The sequence below is a fragment of the Cinclus cinclus genome, chromosome 38, assembly GCF_963662255.1.
Source record: "Cinclus cinclus chromosome 38, bCinCin1.1, whole genome shotgun sequence".
Taxonomy (NCBI): domain Eukaryota; kingdom Metazoa; phylum Chordata; class Aves; order Passeriformes; family Cinclidae; genus Cinclus; species Cinclus cinclus.
This window is the reverse complement of record NC_085083.1, coordinates 632030-654989: the sequence shown is the minus strand read 5'-3', so window position 1 is coordinate 654989 and position 22960 is coordinate 632030. Positions and strand designations below refer to the sequence as shown.

Genomic DNA, 22960 nt, shown 5'->3' with positions numbered 1-22960 from the left:
AGATCAGAGCCCGGGGCAGGAACAGGACGAGGTTTTGGGGGCTCCAAATCAAACAAGGACCAAAATCTTGATCCCCAGAGCCAGGATCGGGGACATCACCCGCCCCTTCCAGGAGGGAAAACAACCGAGTCCAACCCCCAAAACCCGGCAGCCGAAAAAATGGGAATTTCAGTTTTAATTTAATTTTCCCATTACAGAAGCACCGGTGCGGGGTCTCACCAACCCATCGCCCTCCTCCTGCTCCAGCATGGTTCAAACCTCCCCGAAAGAACCCCAAAGTTGCTTGATTAACCCCAAATTAGCCGTTGCTAATTAGCCCGGGGCCATGAGTGCCCCGGAAGAGCTGCTAGAGATTGAGCTTCATGTCCTGGATGGCGGCGAAGGTTTCGGGAGTGAGGGGCGCATAGGATCTGCGGGAATCGTCACGGAAGAACAGGGGGTCCCGGATGGCACCGGGATCAAAGCCCTCCTTGACCAGGTTGCTCTTGCACTGCTTGAAGGTGCCTGTGATCTCCAGGGCGTCCTGGGGACAGGGACAGTGGGATTGGGGACAGGGACATTGGGATTGGGGACAGGGACAGAGGGAGTGGGGACAGGGACAGAGAGATTGGGGACAGGGACATTGGGATTGGGGACAGGGACAGAGGGAGTGGGGACAGGGACAGAGGGAATGGGGACAGAGACATTGGGAATTGGGGAACCCCCATTTGCCCAGCAGGACGCCACTGGCACAGGGTGACCGTGGTGTCGGTACTGAGTGACCCTTCCCACCCAAACCATTCCACGATTCCTGCTCTAAAATCCCCTCCCACCCAAACCATTCCATAATTCCTGCTCTAAAATCCCCTCCCACCCAAATCATTCCATGATTCCTGCTCTAAAATCGCCTCCCACCCAAACCATTCCATTACTCCATCCTGCCATGACTGGCTGCTCCCAGATTTTTTGGAGAGGATTTTTAAGGATTTTTTTTTTTGCCATTTAAAGCCAGATTTCTTTTGGAATTCCTTATGAGTACTCTCCCCAGAAATCCTTGGCATTTTGGCCAATTTGGGTGCTTCAGTGCAGATTTTAAGAGCGCTCTTTTTTTGGCCGTTTTTAGTGCGATTTTAGGGCAGATTTCGATCCCTTTTAAATCAAATTTTCCCTGGATCGCGCCGCATCATCCTCATCCCAAGCCCCCCCAGAGTCCTCCAGGGACTGACCTGGATGCGGATGAAGCGGGGGGCGGCGTAGGAGGGCAGCGTGTCCCGTGTGAAGGCGTAGAGTTTGTCACCGTCGAAGGAGGCCCCGGCCTTGAGGCGCACGGCGGCCATGCCACAGCGGCCCTCGCACCCTGCGAACATCACCCGCGGTCACCCAGGGCTACCAAAACTCCTTGGAGTCTTCCTGAGGCCCTCATGGCTGATGGGGGGGGAGGTTGTTGTGTGGCCAAAAGTGTTTTGGGTGGGTCTGTCCCAGTTTGGGCACCACCGAGGCCGCTGGGTTGGTGGTGGAGGCACAGCGTGTACCCAGAACGACAGCGGGTGCTCATTTTGGGTGAACGTTTCCTATTTTGGTCTCTTTTGTGGCCACATGGTCCCAGCCCAGCACCTGACACTTGCTTTGGGCAATCAGCTCCTGTTTTGTCATTTTTTGGGGGGATCCTTGGGCCGTTGTGGGGGATGTTTTGTGCTCGAAACAACTCTAGGTGATAAAAGTCCATTTTGAACCTTCTCGGATGCCTCAAACCACCCCAGGTCCTGATTTTGGTGGGACTCACCCGGCACGGCCACGCCATAGACGTTGACCTCCTGGATGAAGCTCACCAAGGCCAGCGTGGCCTCCACCTCGGTCGTGGCCACATTCTCCCCTTTCCAGCTGGGGAGGAGAAAGCACGGAGCTGTGAAGGGTGGATTTGGGCAGGCACCAACCACTGGGGTGCACACTGGAGCCGCTGGAATTACCGGAAAGTGTCGCCGACGCGGTCCTGGAAGTAGATGAACCTCTCACTGTCCATCATGAGGAGGTCGCCGCTGTTGAAGAAGGCATCGCCTTTGGCCAAGACGTCCCTGAGGATTTTCTTTTCTGTCTTCTGTGAGTCACCGGCGTAGCCGTGGAACGGTGTGTTCTTGGTGATTTTGACCACCAGCAGCCCCGTCTCACCTTCGGGGAGGGGAGGATTGGAGGCTGCTCAACCCCTGCCTTGGCTTCTTCCAGAGGTTTCTGGTGGCTTCCAGTGGCCCGGACAGCAGTGGTCAGGGCTGAGAGGTGGGTTTGGTGCATCCCTTACCAGCTCGGACGGGGATGCAGAGCCCTCGCTCGTCGCGCACGGGCTCGTCCTCCTCCACGTTGTAGCGGATCAGCTCGAAGGGAGCCAAGAGCTGCAGGGGAGGGAGAAACCCGGGATTCAAAACAGGGAGGAGAATTTCCGTCCAGTGTCAGGTGTGGTGTGCTGTGATTGGTCTGTTCCACCCCCTGGGAACACACCTGGGAATGTCCCCGCCCAAAACTGACCTTCTGAGCATTAAAAATATTTAATTGTCTTGAATTTGTCCGTTTGTCCCCAACATTTTGGTTTTAATTGTCCTTAATTTATCCGTTTGCCCCAACCATTTGTTTTTAATTATCTTTATGTTAAATATTTTCGTTGAAATCATTAAAATGAAATCTCGGTGAAACCCATTTAAATAAGGTTTAATCTGATCCATTCAAAACGTGAATGAACTCATGGTGGGACCTTCTAAATCAGGGAGCTGTGGGACAACACGACGGGGGAAAACGGGGGGAAAAAAATCAGATTTTTGCAACTTTTGTTCAATAGGTGGGTGGTGGCACAGACGTGACCAGGTCCCCATGGACACCTCAAAACCAGGCTGCAAGTCAACACTGTTCACTCAGTGTTGACCAGCCAGGTGGAGGGGACTCATTTTGGGTGTAAAAAGGAGGTTCTGGGGACTCTGCTTTTGTGCCAGCCCAACCTGACAGACGGGGTGACTTCCCCTGGCGATGTCACTGTTGGCTCCACCCTCAAGAGGTGCATCCAAGACCCCTTCACTCGGCTGAAACCCAACCTGTGCTGCTGCGTCAGGCCCCCTCAAGGCATCGGCGCCGTCCCTGTGTCACCGGTGCCATCCCCTCATCACCAGCACCATTGCCTCGTCACCATTGCCATCCCCTCATCACTGGTGCCATCCCCTCCTCACAGGCACCATCCCCTTTTCACCGGCACCATCACCTCATCATTGGTGCCATCCCCTCATCACAGGCACCATCCCCTTGTCACCGGTGCCATCCCCTCGTCACTGGCGCCATCCCCAGTGCCCCATCCTGAGGAGCACCTGCTCACCTGGAGGAACCTGTTGGCCCTGCCCACGGCCCCGACCTTCCCGGTGTAGTTGATGAAGCCGGCGTTGCCCTCCGTGGCCCCGTAGAACTCACAGACGGCCACGGGCCCGAAGCGCCGCAGGAATTCCTTCCACACCTCGGCCCTCATGCCGTTGCCCAGGGCCATGCGCACGCCGTGCTCGTGGTCATCGGCACGCTGGGGGGTGACAAAGGGACAGGGGCCACCTCGGGCTGTGCCCAGAGCGTTGCTGAGCCCTCAGGGGGGTGTTGTGGCCTCACCTGGGGCGTGTTGCACAGGTAACGCATGAGCTCGCCCACGTACTGGATGACGGTGACGTTGTAGCGCCGGCAGTCGGACCAGAACTGGGAGGCGGAGAACTTGGAGCGCAGGACGCAGGTGGCACCTGGGGGACACAGCATGGGGATGAGGAACACACCCCGTTATCTAGAGGCCTGTTCTACAGCCACCATCTGTCCATCCATCATCCATCCATCATCCATCCATCCATCCATCCATCCGTCCATCCATCCATCCATCATCCATCCATCATCCATCATCCATCATCCATCCATCCATCCATCATCCATCCATCCATCATCCATCCATCCATCCATCATCCATCATCCATCCATCCATCCATCCATCATCCATCCATCCATCCATCATCCATCCATCCATCCATCATCCATCATCCATCCATCCATCATCCATCCATCCATCATCCATCCATCCATCCATCCATCATCCATCCATCCATCCATCATCCATCCATCCATCCATCCATCCATCATCCATCCATCCATCCATCATCCATCCATCATCCATCCATCCATCCATCATCCATCATCCATCATCCATCCATCCATCCATCCATCATCCATCCATCCATCCATCATCCATCCATCCATCATCCATCCATCCATCATCCATCCATCCATCATCCATCCATCCATCCATCATCCATCATCCATCCATCCATCATCCATCATCCATCATCCATCCATCATCCATCCATCATCCATCCATCCATCCATCCATCATCCATCCATCCATCATCCATCCATCCATCCATCCATCCATCATCCATCCATCCATCCATCCATCCATCATCCATCCATCCATCCATCCATCCATCATCCATCCATCATCCATCCATCCATCCATCCATCATCCATCCAACCATCCATCCATCCATCCATCATCCATCCATCCATCCATCCATCCATCCATCATCCATCCATCCATCATCCATCCATCCATCCATCCATCCATCCATCCATCCTTTTTATTGATCTCTCCATCCCTCCCATCTCTCCAGTTCCCATCCCCGTGGCATGGGGGTTTCGTACCGACGTCGAGGCACCCCCCGACCCCAACCAGCAGCCCGGCTGAGTGGTAGAGTGGCAGCGTGGTGTAGACGACGTCGTTGGCCTGCAGGCCGCAGATCCGGCCCAGGCTGGCCACCATCATCAGCTTCATCTCCGTGATCACCGCGGCCTTGGGCAGCCCTGAGGGGGACAACGGCTGCTGGGACTGGGGGTCCTGGGGTGGAGAGGGGGGAGCAAAGCCCTCTGCAGCTGGGGGTCTTTGTCCCCTGTTGGATGAGCCATGCGGAACCTTGTCCAGGTGATCATCCAGGGAGTGACGCGCAACCCTCCCAGGGACACAGCCAGGACACACCTGGTCCAGGTGGAGCCGTGATGGTCAGGGCTGGAGGAAAACCCCTCCTGACCCCTCCAAGCTGCCTGTGCTGCCCTGCCCACGTGGGCACAGCCAGGACACACCTGGCCCAGGCAGAGCTGCGATGGTCAGGGGTTGGACCTGGCTTGGACTGAGGGCTGACCACAGAGATCCCACCCCAAGGAGGACAAGCCCAGGCTCATGGTGGGTGACCCTCCCATGGACACAGCCAGGACACATCTGGTCCAGGTGGAGCCGTGACGGTCAGGGCTGCACAAAAGACTGCCCCAGACCCCTCCAATCCACCCATCCTCTCCACCCACTCCATCTCCTCCCATTCCTCCAGGGCAAACCCTGGGAGATGCCCCGGCTCACCGGTGGTGCCGGAGGTGTAGATGTACATGGCCTTGGAGTTGGCGGTGACACCGGCGCGGTACCGGGCAGGCGGGGGCTCGTCGGGGGCTGCCTCGATAGCGGAGAGCAGCGCCTCAACGCCTGGTGTGGGTGACTCCGAACTCAGGTAGAAAACGCGGATGCCGTCGTGCTCCAGGTCGGGCAGCACCTCCTCCACAGCCTCCCGGAGCTCTGCGGGGACACGGGGAAGGTCCCATGGGGTCCTTGGGGAGGGGACACCAAGGGCTGGGGGGGTGCCCCTGAGGGAGCCTGAAATGGGCACCTGGGCAGGTGGGCACCCATGGAGTCACGGATGGGCCAAGGTTCCTAGGTGGGCACCACAGGTATCCCAAATGGGCACCATGGGTACCCCAAATTGGGACGGCCATCAGCTGGGCATCCCAGCAATCATGTGCCAGGTGGCCACACCCAAGGCGCCCCCAAATGGGCACCTGGCCAGGTGGGCACCCCAGAAATCCCAAACAGGTGCCCAAAGCACCCCAGGTATACACCGGACGTGTCCCAGATATGAATCATGACCATGTGAGCACCCCAAAGATCCAGGATGGGCACCAGGGATTCTGGGCACCCAGTGAGTCCCATGCAGGAGCCCTGAGAGCCCAGGTGGGCACCCTGAGCATCCCAAAAGGGGGTCTGTGACCCCCCAGATCCCCCAAAATGGCCCAAGGGATGCCCTGAGCACCCCAAAAGGGGGGTCCCATTCAGTCAGACCCCACAGTCACTCCAAACTGGGACCCCGATCACCCCTAAGGGAGCCCCAACCCCACGGGTGCACCCAGGGATTGACACATGGGAACAGTCACGTGTCAAGGTGTGACACACACGGAGGGACAATGACACACACGGAGGGACAGTGACACACGAAGGGACAGTGACACATTAAGGGACACTGACACACGTCCACTCACCACGGCCAGCAAGGACCACAGTGGCCTTGGTGGCCGCACCCCCGGAACAGCGCAGTCCCCCCAGCCCCCCGACCAACCTCCCCCCCACTCCCTGTCACCGGAGACGCACGGCGGCCCCGGTGACCGCAGCGCCCCGGTTCCCCAGATCCCCCCGCGCGTGCCGCCGTCCCCTCTCACCGGGGCTGGCCAACACCAGGGCGGCCTGGGCAGCCTGCAGCGCGTGCCGCAGCGCCCGGCCCCGCACGTTGCAGTTGAGGCAGGCCATGGCGCAGCCCAGCTTGGCCAACGCCAGCCACGTCCACACGTAGGCCGGCTCGTTGGGCAGGAACACGGCCACCGTGCGGCCGCTCTGCGGCCCCAGGAGCCGCGACAGGGCCCATGCTGCCCGGTTGCTGGCCCGTTCCACATCCTCGAAGGTGTAAATCTCATCCTGGAAACGCAGCAGGGGCCGGCGGGGCCGGTGCAGGGCGTGCTGCCGGAACACGTCGAGCAAGGTGATGGCAGGACGGCGGGACAGGCGTCGGCGGCACCGCAGCGATGACCGCACCATGGTGGTGCAGAACGCCAGGTCCTGCCACAGGAACGGCGACAGCCGGGCCGTGGCCGTGGGGAGCAGCAGCAGGACCAGCAGGAGCCCGGCCACGGCGGCCACGAGGACCCCCGGCACCGCCATGGCCACGGAGCACCGGCGGTAGCGCGGTGCCGGTGGCCAAGGTCCGCCCGGCTGACCTTTGGCCCGGCCGTGCCAGGGTTGTGGCGCAGCCGGGGGCCGGAGTTCACTGCTCTTTGGTGCTGCGGTGTTTGTTTGCTTTCCTGCCTTCTTTTCCCCTTTCTTTTTTTTCTTTTTTTTTTTTTTTTTTCTTTTCTGGTTTTCCCTTCCCCGCCCCCGGGTGTGGCTCTGTAGGCAGCAAGCTCCCGTGGCTGGGTGGTTCTGTGGTCTCTGCCACCCCCGGCTGTCCGTCTGGCTGGCTGGCCTCTGCCATCACACCTGTCTGTGTGTCCATCTGGCCTCCTCCACCCCAGCTGTCCCTCTGTCCGGCTGTCCATCTGTCCATCTGTCCATCTGTCCATCTGTCCGGCCATCCAGCCTGGACACACATATCCTTCTGGACTGGACAGTTGCCATCCATCCACAAGCCAGGCTCTGTCTGTCTGTCCTTCTGTCTGCCTGTCCCTGTGTCCGTGTGTCTGTCCCTCCTTCCACCCCCCCCTCAGCTTCGCGAGCAGCACCGAAAGCAGCTCCAGCCACACCTGGTGGGCAGGTGGGCTCCTGCCCCCTTTCCCATCTCCGTGGAACCCCAAATTCCCCAAATGACCCCAAATTTTCGAACATCCCTTTGTACAATACCAGGAAATCCCCCTTGGCCTTCATTTTTATTTTGATGCAAACCCCAGCTCTCCAAACTCTCCAACCCTTCCCGTCCAGTTTTTTTTTTTTTTTTTTTTGGGGGGGTGGAGAATTTTTTTATCTTCCTCCCTTCAGCTCCGGGGTTTTGCGCCCCTTCCCCGCCGCACGAAGGGGACTTTTCCAGCAGCGCATGTGGAAAGATCAGAAATCTCCCGTTCCTTCCCCAAAAACCAGCGGCGCGGGCACGGCCCCACCTTCGCGTCCCATTCGCTGCCGCCCCATCCCAACCCCGGCACCCCGGGGATGTTTTTTGGGCAGCAGCCGGGGACAAGGTGTGCGGCACCGCCCTTTGCTCCGGGGAGGGGATTTCGCAATTTTGGGGTCAGCTCGGTTCAAAGCGCCACCGCTCACGTGGAGGAGGGGGGTGTGTCACACGGGGTGTCCCCACGCGGGATGACGTCACGCAGCGTCACGTCGGAGAATGTGCCCTGAAACCACCCACCCCATTAAAAACAAAAAATAAGTAAAATAAAGCGCAGCATAAGGTCCCACCGAGATTCGAACTCGGATCACTGGATTCAGAGTCCAGAGTGCTCACCATTACACCATGGGACCGGCCGGCGCTACGCTCCCCGGGCCATGCGCCACTCCCTCCGCCACGAAAAAGAGACCCCCGGTGTGGGGGGAGCGGGGGGAGCGGGGGGAGGAACCCCCGAGTTTGGGCTGGAAAAAGGGGAAAAAACGGGAAAAAAAAAAAAACAAAAAAAGAAAGAAAACAAAAAAGAAAACTAAAGGAGAGCGGCTCGCCCGAACAGGGACTTGAACCCTGGACCCTCAGATTAAAAGTCTGATGCTCTACCGACTGAGCTATCCGGGCCCCGAGCACCGCGTTCGGAAAAGCTCGTGGTGATTCGGGACAGGGCAAATGAGAAACCCGGCAGCGCCACGGCCGGAGCAGGGACGGGCCCGGACACGGCCCCGCTGCCAACGGGATGGATTGGGATGGATTGCGATTGGATTGGGATGGATTGGGGATTGATTGCGATTGATTGCGATGGATTGGGATTGATTGCGATGGATTGGGATGGATTGGGGATTGATTGGGATTGATTGGGATTGATTTGGATTGATTGCGATGGATTGGGATTGATTGGGATTGATTGGGATGGATTGGGATTGATTGGGGATTGATTGGGATTGATTGGGATTGATTTGGATTGATTGGGATTGATTGCGATTGATTGGGGATTGATTGCGATTGATTGCGATTGATTGCGATTGATTGGGGATTGATTGGGATTGATTGGGATTGACTGGGATTTATTTGGATTGATTGGGATGGATTTGGATGGATTGGGATGGATTTGGGATGGTTTGGGATTGATTTGGATTGATTTGGATTGATTGGGATTGATTGGGATTGATTGGGATTGATTTGGATTGATTTGGATTGATTGGGATTTATTGGGATTGATTGGGATTGATTGGGATTGATTGGGATTTATTGGGATTTATTGGGATTTATTGGGATTTACTGGGGATTTATATGGGATTTATTTTGGGATTTGTTGGGGATTTATTTGGGATTTATATGGGATGTTTTGCGGATTTATTGGGATTTCTTTGGGATTTTTTGGGGATTTTTTTGGGATTTTTCTCCCACCTGGAATACAGATTGGAGAATTATTTTGGGATTTCTTTGGGATTTTTTGGGATTTTTTTGGGATTTATTTTGGGAAATTTTTTGGGATTTTTTGGGGATATTTTTGGCTTTTTTTTTAAATTATTTTTTTGGGATTTCTTGGGGATTTTTTTTTTGATATTTTGGGATTTTTTTGAGATTTCTTGGGGATTTTTTGGGACTTTTTGGGATTTTTTGCGGATTTTTTTGAGATTTCTTGGGGATTTTTTGAGATTTTTTGGGGATTTTTTTGGGATTTTTCTGGAATTTTTTGGGGATTATTTTGGGATTATTTTGGGATTTCTGGGGGATTATTTTGGGATTTCTTTGGGATTTTTGGGGGATATTTTTGGGATTGTTTTGGGACTTTTTGGGGATTTTTTTGGGATTTTTTGGGATTTATTTTGGGGATATTTTTTGGGATTTCTTTGGGATTTATTTTGGGATTTCTTGGGGATTTCTTTGGGATTTCTTTGGGATTCTTTTGGGATTTTTGGGGATTTCTTGGGGATTTTTTTTTTATTTTTGGGGATTTCTTGGGGATTTTTTTTTTATTTTTGGGGATCTTTTTGGGGATATTTTGGGGATATTTTTTGGGATTTCTTTGGGATTTTTTTGAGACTTCTTGGGGATTTTTTTGATTTCTTTGGGATTTATTTGTGAATTTTTGGGGATTTGTTTGGGGATTTTTTTGGGATTTCTTTGGGATTTTTTTGAGATTTCTTTGGGATTCTTTGGGATTTTTTTGGTATTTTTGGGGATATTTTTGCGATTTCTTTGGGATTTCTTTGGGATTGTTTTGGGATTTTTTTGGGATTTTTTTGGGGATTTTTGTCCCACCTGGAACGCGGATTGGGGATTTTTTTGGGATTTTTTTTTTTTTTATCTCACAATTCCCATTTTTTATCTCACAATTCCTATTTTTTATCTCACATTTTTTTTTCTTTCAAACTTTGTTTTTATTTTCTTTTTAACCTCATCAATCAGACAAAACTCTGAACCCGCACTGAACAATTTTCTTCACAATTCTTCAATTTATAAATGCGAATAATTGGAATACTGAAATGGGAATAATTGGAATATTGAAATGGGAATAATTCAAATATTGAAATGGGGATAATTCAAATATTTAATGGGAATAATTCAAATATTGAAATGGGAATAATTGGAATATTTAATGGGAATAATTGGAACATTAAAATGGGAATAACTGGAATATTGAATGGGAAGAATTGGAACATTAAAATGGGAATAACTGGAATATTGAATGGGAAGAATTGGAACATTAAAATGGGAATAACTGGAATATTGAATGGGAATAATTGGAATATTTAATGGGAAGAATTGGAATATTGAATGGGAAGAATTGGAACATTAAAATGGGAATAATTGGAATATTTAACGGGAAGAATTGGAACATTTAATGGGAATAATTGGAACATTTAATGGGAATAATTGGAACATTTAATGGGAAGAATTGGAATATTTAATGGGAATAACTGGAATATTGAATGGGAAGAATTGGAATATTGGATGGGACTGACATGAATATTTAAATGGCAGTTTGGGTCGGGGTTAATTTGAATATTTAAAGGCGGTGATTTGAATATCTCAATGTTAATTTCCTTTATGATTTCTGCCAGGCTCACGGCTGAGCTTTGGGGATTCCCGGAACGCCGCAGCGGGAATGCTCGGAACGCCGGCTCAGGAATTCATTGGAGGGCGGAGGGACACGTGGGACACGGAATCGGCCGCAATTCCCTGTCCGGACATGAATTCTGTTTCCAGTGGCGACTGGTCCCGGCACCTCCGGATCCCCGGAGAATTCCCGGCGCGTGCCGGGCTGAAGAACGGGAAGAGATTCCCGGGCGTTTCCAGGGCCACGGATCCCAGGCGTCGCTTTTCCTCGGCGTCGAAGAAGGAGAGGAGGCGACGCTCCTGGTCCAGGAGCACGCCGAGCACGCGGCAGCGCCCGGAATTCCTGAGCAGCTTCCCTCCCGGCAGCCGGAATTCCCCCTGGGAATACCGCAGCACTGCAGGCCTGTCCTGGGGCATGGAGGGTGGGGAATCCTGAAGGGAATCCCGATGGGAATCCTGATGGGAATCGTGATGGGAATCCCGATGGGAATCGTGATGGGAATCCCGATGGGAATCGTGCTGGGAATCCCGCAGGGAATCCCGATGGGAATCGTGATGGGAATCGTGATGGGAATCCTGATGGGAATCCTGCAGGGAATCCTGCAGGGAATCCCGATGGGAATCCCTCTGGGAACGCCGCAGGGCATTGCGGGTTTGCTGGTCCAGCACCCCCAGCTCCCAGGCCGGCTCCTGGCCCAGCTCCACCTCCCAGTAGTGCTTCCCTCGGGAAAAGCCTTCCCGAGCCACGGCCGGGGCCCGGCAATGCCGCTCCAGGGTCAGTGACACTGCGGAGGGGAGAGGGCGCCGTGAGACATCGTGGGGATATCGCGGGGTATCGTGGGATATCGTGGGATATCGTGGGATATCACGGGGATATTGCGGGGATATCGCGGGATATCGCGGGGATATCGCGGGATATTGCGGGGATATCATGGGGATATCGCGGCTATCGTGGGATATCGCGGGGATATCGCAGGGATATTGTGGGATATTGCGGGATATCGCGGGGATATCACGGGATATCGCGGGGATATTGCGGGATATCGCGGGATATCGTGGGGATATCGCGGGGTATCGTGGGATATCGTGGGATATCGTGGGATATCACGGGGATATTGCGGGGATATCGCGGGATATCGCGGGGATATCGCGGGATATTGCGGGGATATCATGGGGATATCGCGGCTATCGTGGGATATCGCGGGGATATCACGGGATATCGCGGGGATATTGCGGGATATCGCGGGATATCGTGGGGATATCGCGGGATATCGTGGGGATATCGCGGGGATATCGCGGGGATATCGTTGGAAAAGGAAATGGAGAAGTAGGATGATGATGAGGATGACGATGACGATGACGACGACGATGATGATGATGATGATGATAATGATGATGACGATGACGATGATTTGGGCCGGACTCACCTGCGTAGCTCTGAGCGTGCCGGAAGTCTGTGTGGGAAGGAGCGCTAATTAACGAGCGTTAATGAATCCTCGTTAATGAGTGACCCTTAATGGCCACGCTCATTCTCGCTCATTAGCGGCAGCTCACTCTGATTACGTCACAGGTGGGGGGCGGGGCCACTCACCGAGCTGGGCCTGGAGCAGCTCTGGAAGAGAAACGGGAAAGGTGACGGAGAGGGGACACCTGGGACAGGTGAGGGACAGGGGTGGGACAGGGGTGGGACACTGGACTGACACCGGAGTGACACCTGAGTGACACCTGAGACAGGTGAGGGACAGGCCTGGGACAGGTGAGGGACACATGAGTGAAACCTGAGTGACACCTGTGGCACCAAATACCCCAAATTCCTGAAATTCCCCCAAACCCCAAAATTTCTGCAATTCCCCAAATCCCAAACACCTAAATTCCCAAATTCCCAGAACTCCCAGAATTCCTACAATTCCCACAATTCCCAGAATTCCCGGAATTCCCACAATTCCCAGAAGTCCCGGAATTCCCGGAATTCCCACAATTCCCATAATTCCCATAACGCCCGGAATTCCCGGAACTCCCACAATTCCCGGAATTCCCAGAATTCCCAGAATTCCCAGAATTCCCTCACCGATGGTCGCCGCCATTTCCCGACTCTCTGCGAAGGAAATGGGGATCGGGATTGATCCGAGGTCATTAACGAAATTCATTAGAGCCGTTATTAATTACAGCCGGCAACAATCAGAGAAATGAAACAAATAATAAACAACATTAAAAATTATAATTGAAATTATGACAGTAATTGTAATAATAATAATAAGGGTAATTTTAATAACAATAATAATAGTAATAATAAAAAATAATAATAATAAAATAATAACAGCAATAATAATAGTAATAATAGCAATAATGATAATAATGAAATAATAATAGCAACAGTAATAGTAACACTGTGATTATTATTATTATTACTACTATAATTATTAATAACAATAACAATAGTAGTAATAATAATATTGATAATAGTAATAATAATAGTAATAATACTAACAGTAATAATAATAATAGTAATAACAATAGTAATAATAGTAAATGATCCGGAATTAATTAGCGATATTAGAGCTAATAACACCGATAATTAAAATAATAAATGATCTGGAATTAATTAGCAATGATAATGATAATGATAGGAATATCAATAATAATAACATTAATAATAACATTAATAACATTAATAACATTAATAATAATAATAATAATAATAATAATAATAATAATAATATTAATAATAATTTCTTGTTAGAAAATTAATTCAGACTCCTGAAGAATTTTCAATTAATTTTAATTATTCAATTCATCCTAATTAATTTTCAATTAATTGGAATTATCCCATTAATCCTAATTAATTTTCAATTAATTGGAATTATCCAATTAATCCAAATTAATTTCCAATTAATTTGAATTATCGAACTAATCCAAATTAATTTCCAATTAATTGGAATTATTCAATTAGTCCTAATTAATTTTCAGTTAATTTTAATTATTCACTTAATCCTAATTATTTTTCAATTAATTGGAATTATCCCATTAATCCTAATTAATTTTCAATTAATAGGAATTATCCAATTAATCCAAATTAATTTTCAATTAATTAATTAATGAATTAATCAGGTTTTTTAATGCCGGATTTGGAATTTTTACCCCTCTGGAATTTTTCCGTCACCTCCTCTGGAAAAAAAAAAACAGAACCAGAAATCATTAATTAATTAATTAATTAATTAGTTCCAGTCTAAGAGTTCATAATTGAGGGAAGCGAATAATTTGAATAAGCAAAATAAGGGAATTAATTGAGTTTAATAATTAATGAGAGTCTGGGTAATAAATAATCAATCAGTCCATGTCTAATGAAGAGTTAATTAATCGCAGTCTAATCATTAATTAATTAGCCTGCTTTAATGATTTATTCATCTAATAAATAATTAATTTTCCTGCTTTAATGATTTATTAATCTAATAATTAATTAATTTTCCTGCTTTAATGATTTACTAATCTAATAAATGATTAATCTGCCTGCTTGAATGATTTATTTATCTAATAAATAATTAATTTGTCTGCTTTAATGAAAAAATAATTTTTGCCTGCTAATAATTTATTAATTAGGGGCTAATAACTGATTAATTAAAGGCTAATAACTTATTAATTAGTGGCTAATAATTGATTAATTAAAGGCTAACAACGGATTAATTAGGGGCTAATAATTGATTAATTAAAGGCTAATAACTTATTAATTAGGGCCTAATAGATTAATTAGGGGCTAATAATTAATTAATTAATCATGGGTTATTAATTACTAATTAATGGCGCCACTTACCCAGTTCCATCCGGAGCTCCTCGATCTCTGCAAGAATCGGGATCAGAGGGAAAATTCCCAAAATTCCCGGGGAAAAATCTGGAATTTCGGGGGAAATCGGGGAATTTTGGGAAGGATATTTATTAATTTATTTATTTAGGGGAGAATTTGGGGAATTTCCGGGTGGAATTTTTTAGGAATTCCGGGAAATTTGGGGATTTTTTTTTTTTTTTTTTGCGGGGGAATTCTGGGAATTCCGGAATTTTTGGTTGAATTCTGGGAATGTTTTGGGAATTTGGGAATTTTTGGGGGAATTTTGGGGGGAATTTTTGGGGGAATTTTTGGGATTTTCGGGGGAATATTTGGGAATTCCAGGAGAATTTGGGGATTTTTTTGGGGGGGAATTCTGGGAATTTTCAGGGGGCATTTTGGGAATTTTGGGAATTTTTTTTCAATTTTGGGGAATTTGGGGAATTTTTGGGGGAAATTTGGGGAATTTTGGGGGGAATTTTGGGAATTCCGGGATTTTCAGGGGACTTGTGTGAATTTTGGGAATTTTGGGAATTTGGGGAAATTGGAGAATTTTGGGAATTTTGGGATTATTTTGGGAATTCCGGGATTTTCAGGGAAATTTTGGGATTTTTTTTTTGTAATTTGGGGAATTTTGGGAATTTTGGGAATTTTGGGAATTTTTTGGGGAATTTTTGGGAATTTTTGGGAATTCCGGGAATTTTTGGGGATTTTTTTGAGGAATTCTGGGAATTTGGGGAATTTTTGGGAATTTTAGGAAATTTTGGGAATTTCGGGGAATTCCGGGATTTTCAGGGGAATTTTGGGAATTTCGGGAATTCTGGGAATTTGGGGGAATTTTGGATATTATGGGGAATTTTCGGAAGTTTTTGGGAATTTTTTGGGAATTTGGGGAATTCCGGGATTTTCAGGGGGAATTTTGGGAATTTTTTGGGAATTACGGGAATTTTGGAAATTCCAGGTATTTTGGGGGGAATTTTGGGAATTCTCGGATTTTCAGGGGGAATTTTTTGGGAATTTGGAGAATTTTTGGGAAGTTTGGGAATTTGGGGAAATTGGGGAATTTTTTGGGAATTCCAGGATTTTCAGGGGAATTTTGGGAATTTTTAGGGGAAATTTGGGGATTTCCGGGATTTTCAGGGGGAGTTTTGGAATTTTGGGAATTTTGGGAATTTGGGGAATTTTGGGGATTTCCGGGATTTTCAGGGGAATTTTGGGAATTTGGGGAATTTGGGGAATTTGGGGAATTCTGGGATTTTCAGGGGAAATTTTGGGGAATTTGGGGAAATTGGGTATTTGGGGAATTCTGGGATTTTCAGGGGAATTTGGGAATTTTTGGGGAATTTTGGGAATTTGGGGAATTTTGGGGATTTTGGGAATTTGGGGAATTTTTTGGAATTTGGGAAATTTTAGGAATTTTGGTAATTTTAGGAATTTTGGGAATTTTGGGAATTTGGGGAATTTTGGGGAATTCTGGTATTTTCAGGGCGAATTTTGGGAATTTTGGGAATTTGGGGAATTTTAGGAGTTTTGGGAATTTTGGGAATTTTTGGGATTTTCACGGGAATTTGGGAATTTTTTCGGGGAATTTTTAGGAATTTTGGGAATTTCGGGAGCTCCTCTCACCCTCCTGGATTCGCTGCTGGGATTTTCCTGCTCGGGAAGGAAAAAGAAAATTTTGGAGAATTTTGGGATCCAGACAAAATTCCCGAGGTTGGGAATTTGGGCTCCCCTTGGTGTTGAACTCGATTCCATTTCCTCAGTTCCGAATTCTGGAACTCGCAGAACTCAGTGGAGATTTCTGAAATTTAATAATTTATATTTTATAACTTTCATATTTTCCATTTGAATTAAAATTGCCATTCCATCATTAATAATTGACATTTTATAACTTTCATATTCTCCATTTAAATTAAAATTGTCATTCCATAATTAATATTTTATATTTGATATTTTTATTTATTTAATTAACATTTTATAATTTTGATATTTTCAGTATAAATTTAATTTCCCGTTCAATAATTCATATTTGATATTTGATATTTTTATTTATTAATTTACATTTCATTATTTGATATTTTCCATTTAAATTAAATTTTCGATTCCATCATTAATAATTGACATTTTATATTTAATAATTTACATTTTATAACTTTGATATTCCCCATTTAAATTACATTTCCCATTACATAATTCATATTTGATATTTGATATTTTTATTTATTAATTTACATTTCATTATTTGATATTTTCCATTTAAATTTAATTTCCCATTCCATCAATAATAATTGACATTTTAAATTTAATAATTAATATTTTATAACTTTGATATTTTCAATTTAAATTTAATTCCCCAATTCATAATTCATATTTTATATTTAATATTTTTATTTTCAATTTACATTTCCTCATTTGATATTTTCCGTATAAATTAAATTTCCTATTTCATAATTCTTATTTCATATTTGATATTTTTAATTTAATTTACATTTCAGAATTTTGATAATTTCTATTTAAATTAAATTTCGAATTCCAAAATTAATATTTGATATTTGATATTTTATATTTATTAATTTACATTTCATTATTTGAAATTTTCCCTTTAAATTTAATTTCCCAATCCATAATTCAGATTTTACATTTTACATTTTTATTTATTAATTTACATTTTATAATTTTATATTCGCTATATAAATTTAATTTCCCATGTCATAATTAATATTTTACATTTTAAATTTTGATTTACTTTTCAGAATTTTGATATTTTCCATTTAAATTAAATTTCCCATTTCATAATTCATATTTTATATTTGATATTTGACATTTTGTAAAATAGAAATTACAAAATTTAATTCATAATTCATAATTCTTAATTTTGATATTTTCTATTTAAATTAAAGTTCGGATTTCATAATTAATATTTTATATTTTACATTTAATAATTTACGTTTCATAATTTTTATATTCTCTATATAAATTAAATTTCGGATTATTTAATTAATATTTTATATTTTATATTTGTATTTTTTAATTTACATTTCAGAATTTTGATACTTTCCATTTAAATTACATTTCCCATTCCATAATTCATATTTTATATTTGATATTTTTATTTATTAATTTACATTTCATTATTTGATATTTTCCATTTAAATTTAATTTCGGATTTCATAATTCATATTTTTATATTTTATATTTCACATTTTGTAAAAAACAAATTACAAAACTGAATTCATAATTTAAATTCATAATTCAGAATTCAAATTCATAATTCGGAATATTTATATTAAATTTTTAATATTGCTATTAATTGAATTTTTAAGATTAATTTTGACATTTTGTAAAATAGAAATCACAAAATTTAATTCATAATTCATAATTCATACTTCTTAATTTTGATATTTTCCGTATAAATTTAATTTCCCATTCCATACTTCATATTTTATATTTTATATTTTATCTTTGTTATATTTTTTAATTTACATTTCATAATTTTGAAATTTCCCATTTAAGCTTAATTTGCCATTCCATAATTCATGTTTTATATTTTATATTTTATATTTTATATTTTATATTTTATATTTTATATTTTATATTTTATATTTGATTTATTAATTTACATTTTATGATTTTGATATTCTCCATATAAATTTAATTTCCCAATCCATAATTCATATTTCGTATTTGATATTTTTAATTTTTTAATTTACATTTCATTATTTGATATTTTCCATATAAATTTAATTTCCCATTCCATAATTCATATTTTATATTTTCATATTTTTATTTATTAATTTACATTTCATTATTTGATATTCTCCGTATAAATTTAATTTCCCACTCCATAATTCATATTTGATATTTGATAATTTACATTTATTAATTTACGTTTTATAATTTTGATATTTTCCATATAAATTTAATTTCCCACTCCATAATTCACATTTCCCATTTTTTATTTCACATTTTGATTTCCTTTATCGCATTTTTTAATTTTTCAGCATTGATTTATTAATTACCGACGCGTTAATAATTAATGAAGTAATTAATGAATTCCTCAATCAAGGGCACTTGAACGTCACGGGACAAGAATGAAGGGCGGTTATTAATTAACGTCATTAATGAATGAATGAATTAATTAATTAATGAACGGCGCTCACGGTCCTGGGCCAGCGCGCGGCGGTTCCCTGGGGAAACGCGGAGAGGGAAGAGCTCATTAACGGCTCATTAATGAGTTAATTAATTGGTAATTAATGAGCGATTAATGGGTAATTAATGGCTGGTTAATGGGTGATTAATTCGTGATTAATGGGTAATGAATGAGTTAATTAATGGGTGATTAATGGGTGATTAATGGCTCATGAATGAGTTAATTAATGGGTAATTAATGGGTGATTAATGGCTCATTAATGTGAATAAAATGGGAAAATGGGAAATGGGGAAAATGGAGGGGAAATGGGGAAAGAGGGAGAAACGGGAAAAGGGAATGTCGGGAATGTCGGGAATGTTGGGAATGTCGGGAATGTTGGGAACGTTGGGAATGTTGGGAATGTTGGGAATGTTGGGAATGTTGGGAATGTTGGGGTTTGGGAATGTCGGGATTTGGGAATGGGAAAAGGGGGCGGTGAGCAGGGAAAAGGGAACGTCGGGAATGTCGGGAATGTCGGGAATGTTGCGAATGCCGGGATTTGGGAATGGGAAAAGAGGAGGGGAAATGGGAAAAAGGGAACATTGGGAATGTCAGGAATGTTGGGAATGTCAGGGATTTGGGAATGTTGGGAATGTCAGGAACATCAGGAATGTGGGGAACGTCGGGATTGGGGAACGTCGGGATTGGGGAACATTGGGAACGTTGGGAACATGGGGAATGTCAGGAACGCGGGGATTGGGGAACGTTGGGATTGGGGAACGTCGGGAATGTTGGGAACATCGGGAATGTCAGAGATTTGGGAATTTTGGGAATGTTGGGAATGTCAAGAAAGTCAGGAACGCGGGGAACGTCAAGATCGGGGAACATTGGGAAGGTCAGGAACGTGGGGATTGGGGAACGTCTGGATTGGGGAACGCCGGGAATGTTGGGATCGGGGAACGTCGGGATTTGTTGGGATCAGGGAACGTCGGGGATGTCGGGAACGTCGGGATTGGGGAACATCGGGAATGACGGGAACGTCAGGAATGTTGGGAACGTCGGGATTGGGGAACGTTGGCATTGGGGAATGCTGGGAATGTCGGGAATGTTGGGATCGGGAAACATTGGGATCGGGGAACGTCGGGATTGGGAACGTTGGGATCGGGGAACATTGGGCTCACGGCGCAGTCGGAAGGCGGCCGCCAGCGCCAGGCTCAGCGCGAGCAGCAGGAGCAGCAGGAACGGCGCCAGGCATGGGGACGGGGCAGGGAAGAAAACGTCTGGAAAAGGAAAACTGGGAATTGGGTCTGGGAACTGGTAACTGGGCCTGGGAACTGGGAATTGGGTCTGGGAACTGGGAACTGGGGCTGGGAACTGGGAATTGGGGCTGGGAAATGGGAAATGGGAACTGGGGCTGGGAACTGGGAATTGGGTCTGGGAACTGGGAATTGGGTCTGGGAACTGGGAACTGGGAACTGGGTCTGGGAACTGGGAACTGGGAATTGGGTCTGGGAACTGGGAACTGGGAACTGGGAACTGGGAACTGGGTCTGGGAACTGGGAACTGGGAACTGGGTCTGGGAACTGGGAATTCCAGACTGCAACTGGGAAGTCCATCCCCAAACTGGGAATTCCCCAATCCCAAACTGGGAATTCCCCCATTCCCAAACTGGGAATTTCCCAATCCCAAACTGGGAATACCCCCACTCCCAAACCGGGAATTCCCCAATCCCAAACTGGGAATTCCACCCTGACTCATCCCCCACTCCACAGAAAACCAATTCCGGATCTCCCCACGCCTCAAAACCCGGGAAAAAAACCCAAACAAATCCCAACCCCTCCGGATTTCCCCAATGGGATCCGGATTCCTGGGATAACCGGGACGGAATTCCCGGATTCCCGGGATAACCTGGATGGAATTCCCGGATTCCCGGGATAACTGGGATGGAATTCCCAGTTTCCTGGGATAACCTGGACAGAATTCCCGGATTCCCAGGATAACCTGGACAGAATTCCCGGTTTCCCGACGTCTCACCGGCGATGACCACGGACGATTCCGCGGCCGTGCCCAGGTTGGGATCCAGGGCCCGGCAGGACGCGGCGTTCCCGAATCCTGGCCGGAGCAGCAGCGAGCTGCCAGCGTTCCCGTCGGCTGTGGGAGCCGGAATTCCCGTCAGGTTGAGGCCGTCGGCACCGCTCCAGAGCAGGCGGATTTCGGGAAAAGGTTGCTCCGAGAGGCACCGGAGCCGGATCCCGGCCCGCTCCGAACCCTCCAGCACCAGCAGAGGCTCAGGGATGGTCCCTGTGGAGCGCAGGGGGAAAAATCCCGGAATTCCCACTCGGAGCTGGCCAGGAGTGTTTGGGATCGGTATTCCCGAATCGTTTGGGATCGATATTCCAGGAGTTATTTGGGATTGATATCCTGGGATTGTTTGGGATCAATATTCCCAGAATTATTTGGGATCAATATTCCTGGAATTATTTAGGATCAATATTCCAGGAGTTATTTGAGATCAATATCCTGAATTGTTCGGGATCAATATTCCCGGAATTCTTTGGGATCGATATCCTGGATTGTTTGGGATCAATATTGCAAGAATTATTTGGGATCAATATTCCAGGAATTCTTTGGGATCGATATTCCCGGAATTGTTTGGGATCAATATCCTGGAATTGTTTGGGATGAATCTCCCAGACTGTGGGATCAATATCCCTGAATTTTTCGGGATAATTATTCCCAAATTGTTTGGGACCTGCATTCCCGAATTGTTTGGGGCCGATATCCCCAGATTATTTGTGATCGATGTTCTCAAAACTTTTTGGGATCAATATTCCTGGAATTCTTTGGGATCAATACTCCCAGGAGTGTTTGGGATTGATATTCCCAAATTTTTTTGGTTCAATATTCCCAAATTTTTTGGGGGGCTCAACATTCCTGAATTTTTTAGGTTTCATATTCCTGGAATTGTTTGGGATAAATATTCCTGGAAATTTTCGGGTTCAATACTCCCAAACTGTTTGGGATCGATATCCCAGAATTCTTGGAGTTCCACATTCCCAAATTATTCAGGTTCAATATTCCCAAATTTTAGGTTTCCGTATTCCAGAATTTTTTGGGTTTAACATTCCCGGGATCCTTTGGGTTCAATATCCCGGAATTCCTTGGGATCAATATCCTGAAATTTTCAGATTCTATATCCCAAAATTCTTTGGGTTCAATATTCCAGAGTTCTTTGGGTTTCCACATTCCGGAACTCTTCCAGAATTCCAGAATTTTTTGGATCCCGTGTTCCCAGATTTTTTTGGGTCCCATATCCCGAATTTTTTTGTGCTCAAAATCCCAAAATTCTTTGGGTTCCACATTCCTGGGGCAGGGATAACGTCTCCCGTGAGAATTTTGATCCCAAATTTCCTTTCCAATCCCATTGATTCCTGACCCCACAAACTCACCTATTATGGGATGGAGCGTGGAGAGCACCAGGAGCAGCAGCGGGGTCGGAATTCCCAATCCCGTTCCCAATCCCATTCCCAATCCCGATCCCGTTCCCGATCCTGCAGGGAAGGAGAAGTTCCAGCGATCGGGGAATTGGGAATTGGGGTCGGGAATTCCTTGGGAAGGGCTCGGGGGAGAGAGGGAAAATCCTGGGAAAGGGTGGGAAATGGGGAGAGAAAAAGTGGGAATGGGATGGGAAAAGGGATAAAAGGGGGAAAAACAGGGGAAAGGGAAAAGGAAAAAAAAGGAAAAGGGAAAGAAGGAAAAAGGGAGAGGGCAGGTAAAGGGAAAAAAGGGGGAAAAATGGGAAAAAAGGGGGGGAAGGGAAAAAAGTGGGAAAAGGGGGAAAAGGGGGGGGAGGGGAAAAATGGAAAAAAATGGGAAAAAAGGGGAAAAGGGGGAAAAGGAAAAAGGGGAAGAGCAGGAAAATGGAAAAGGGAAAAAAGGGAAAAGATGGGGAAAAAGGGGGAAAAGTGGAAAAGCGGAAAAAGGGGAAAGGGGAAACGGGGAAAAGGGGAAAAGTGG

General features: G+C 45.9%; 2 protein-coding genes and 2 non-coding genes across 5 annotated transcripts; all 4 read right to left on the bottom strand.

Moving 5' to 3' along the window:
• Positions 1-293: 293 nt before the first annotated feature.
• On the bottom strand, positions 294-11077 carry SLC27A5 (solute carrier family 27 member 5). 2 transcript variants are annotated; one of them, XM_062512534.1, is made up of 10 exons: positions 6508-11077; positions 5384-5593; positions 4678-4836; positions 3607-3731; positions 3329-3523; positions 2273-2363; positions 1947-2145; positions 1763-1860; positions 1206-1336; positions 294-523 (listed from the first exon to the last, which is right to left on the bottom strand). In XM_062512534.1, the coding sequence occupies exons 1-10, from the start codon at positions 7001-7003 to the stop codon at positions 347-349; spliced, it is 1881 nt and encodes a 626-aa protein (XP_062368518.1). In that variant the 5' UTR covers positions 7004-11077; the 3' UTR covers positions 294-346. The 2 variants fall into 2 exon arrangements, with proteins under 2 accessions (XP_062368518.1, XP_062368519.1); XM_062512535.1 differs by lacking the exon at positions 4678-4836.
• Positions 8222-8293, bottom strand: TRNAQ-CUG (transfer RNA glutamine (anticodon CUG)). Its single transcript has one exon. It is a non-coding gene; the product is annotated as a tRNA-Gln (tRNA).
• Positions 8483-8555, bottom strand: TRNAK-UUU (transfer RNA lysine (anticodon UUU)). Its single transcript has one exon. It is a non-coding gene; the product is annotated as a tRNA-Lys (tRNA).
• On the bottom strand, positions 11064-22747 carry LOC134056069 (butyrophilin subfamily 2 member A1-like; the record flags this gene model as incomplete). Its single annotated transcript, XM_062512567.1, has 11 exons — positions 11064-11445; positions 11650-11782; positions 12425-12451; positions 12589-12609; positions 13066-13092; positions 14806-14832; positions 16441-16467; positions 18975-19001; positions 20125-20223; positions 20978-21244; positions 22393-22747. Coding segments are annotated over 11 exons (1392 nt in total), but the record flags the coding sequence as incomplete, so codon positions are not given.
• Between the last annotated feature and the right edge of the window lie 213 nt (positions 22748-22960).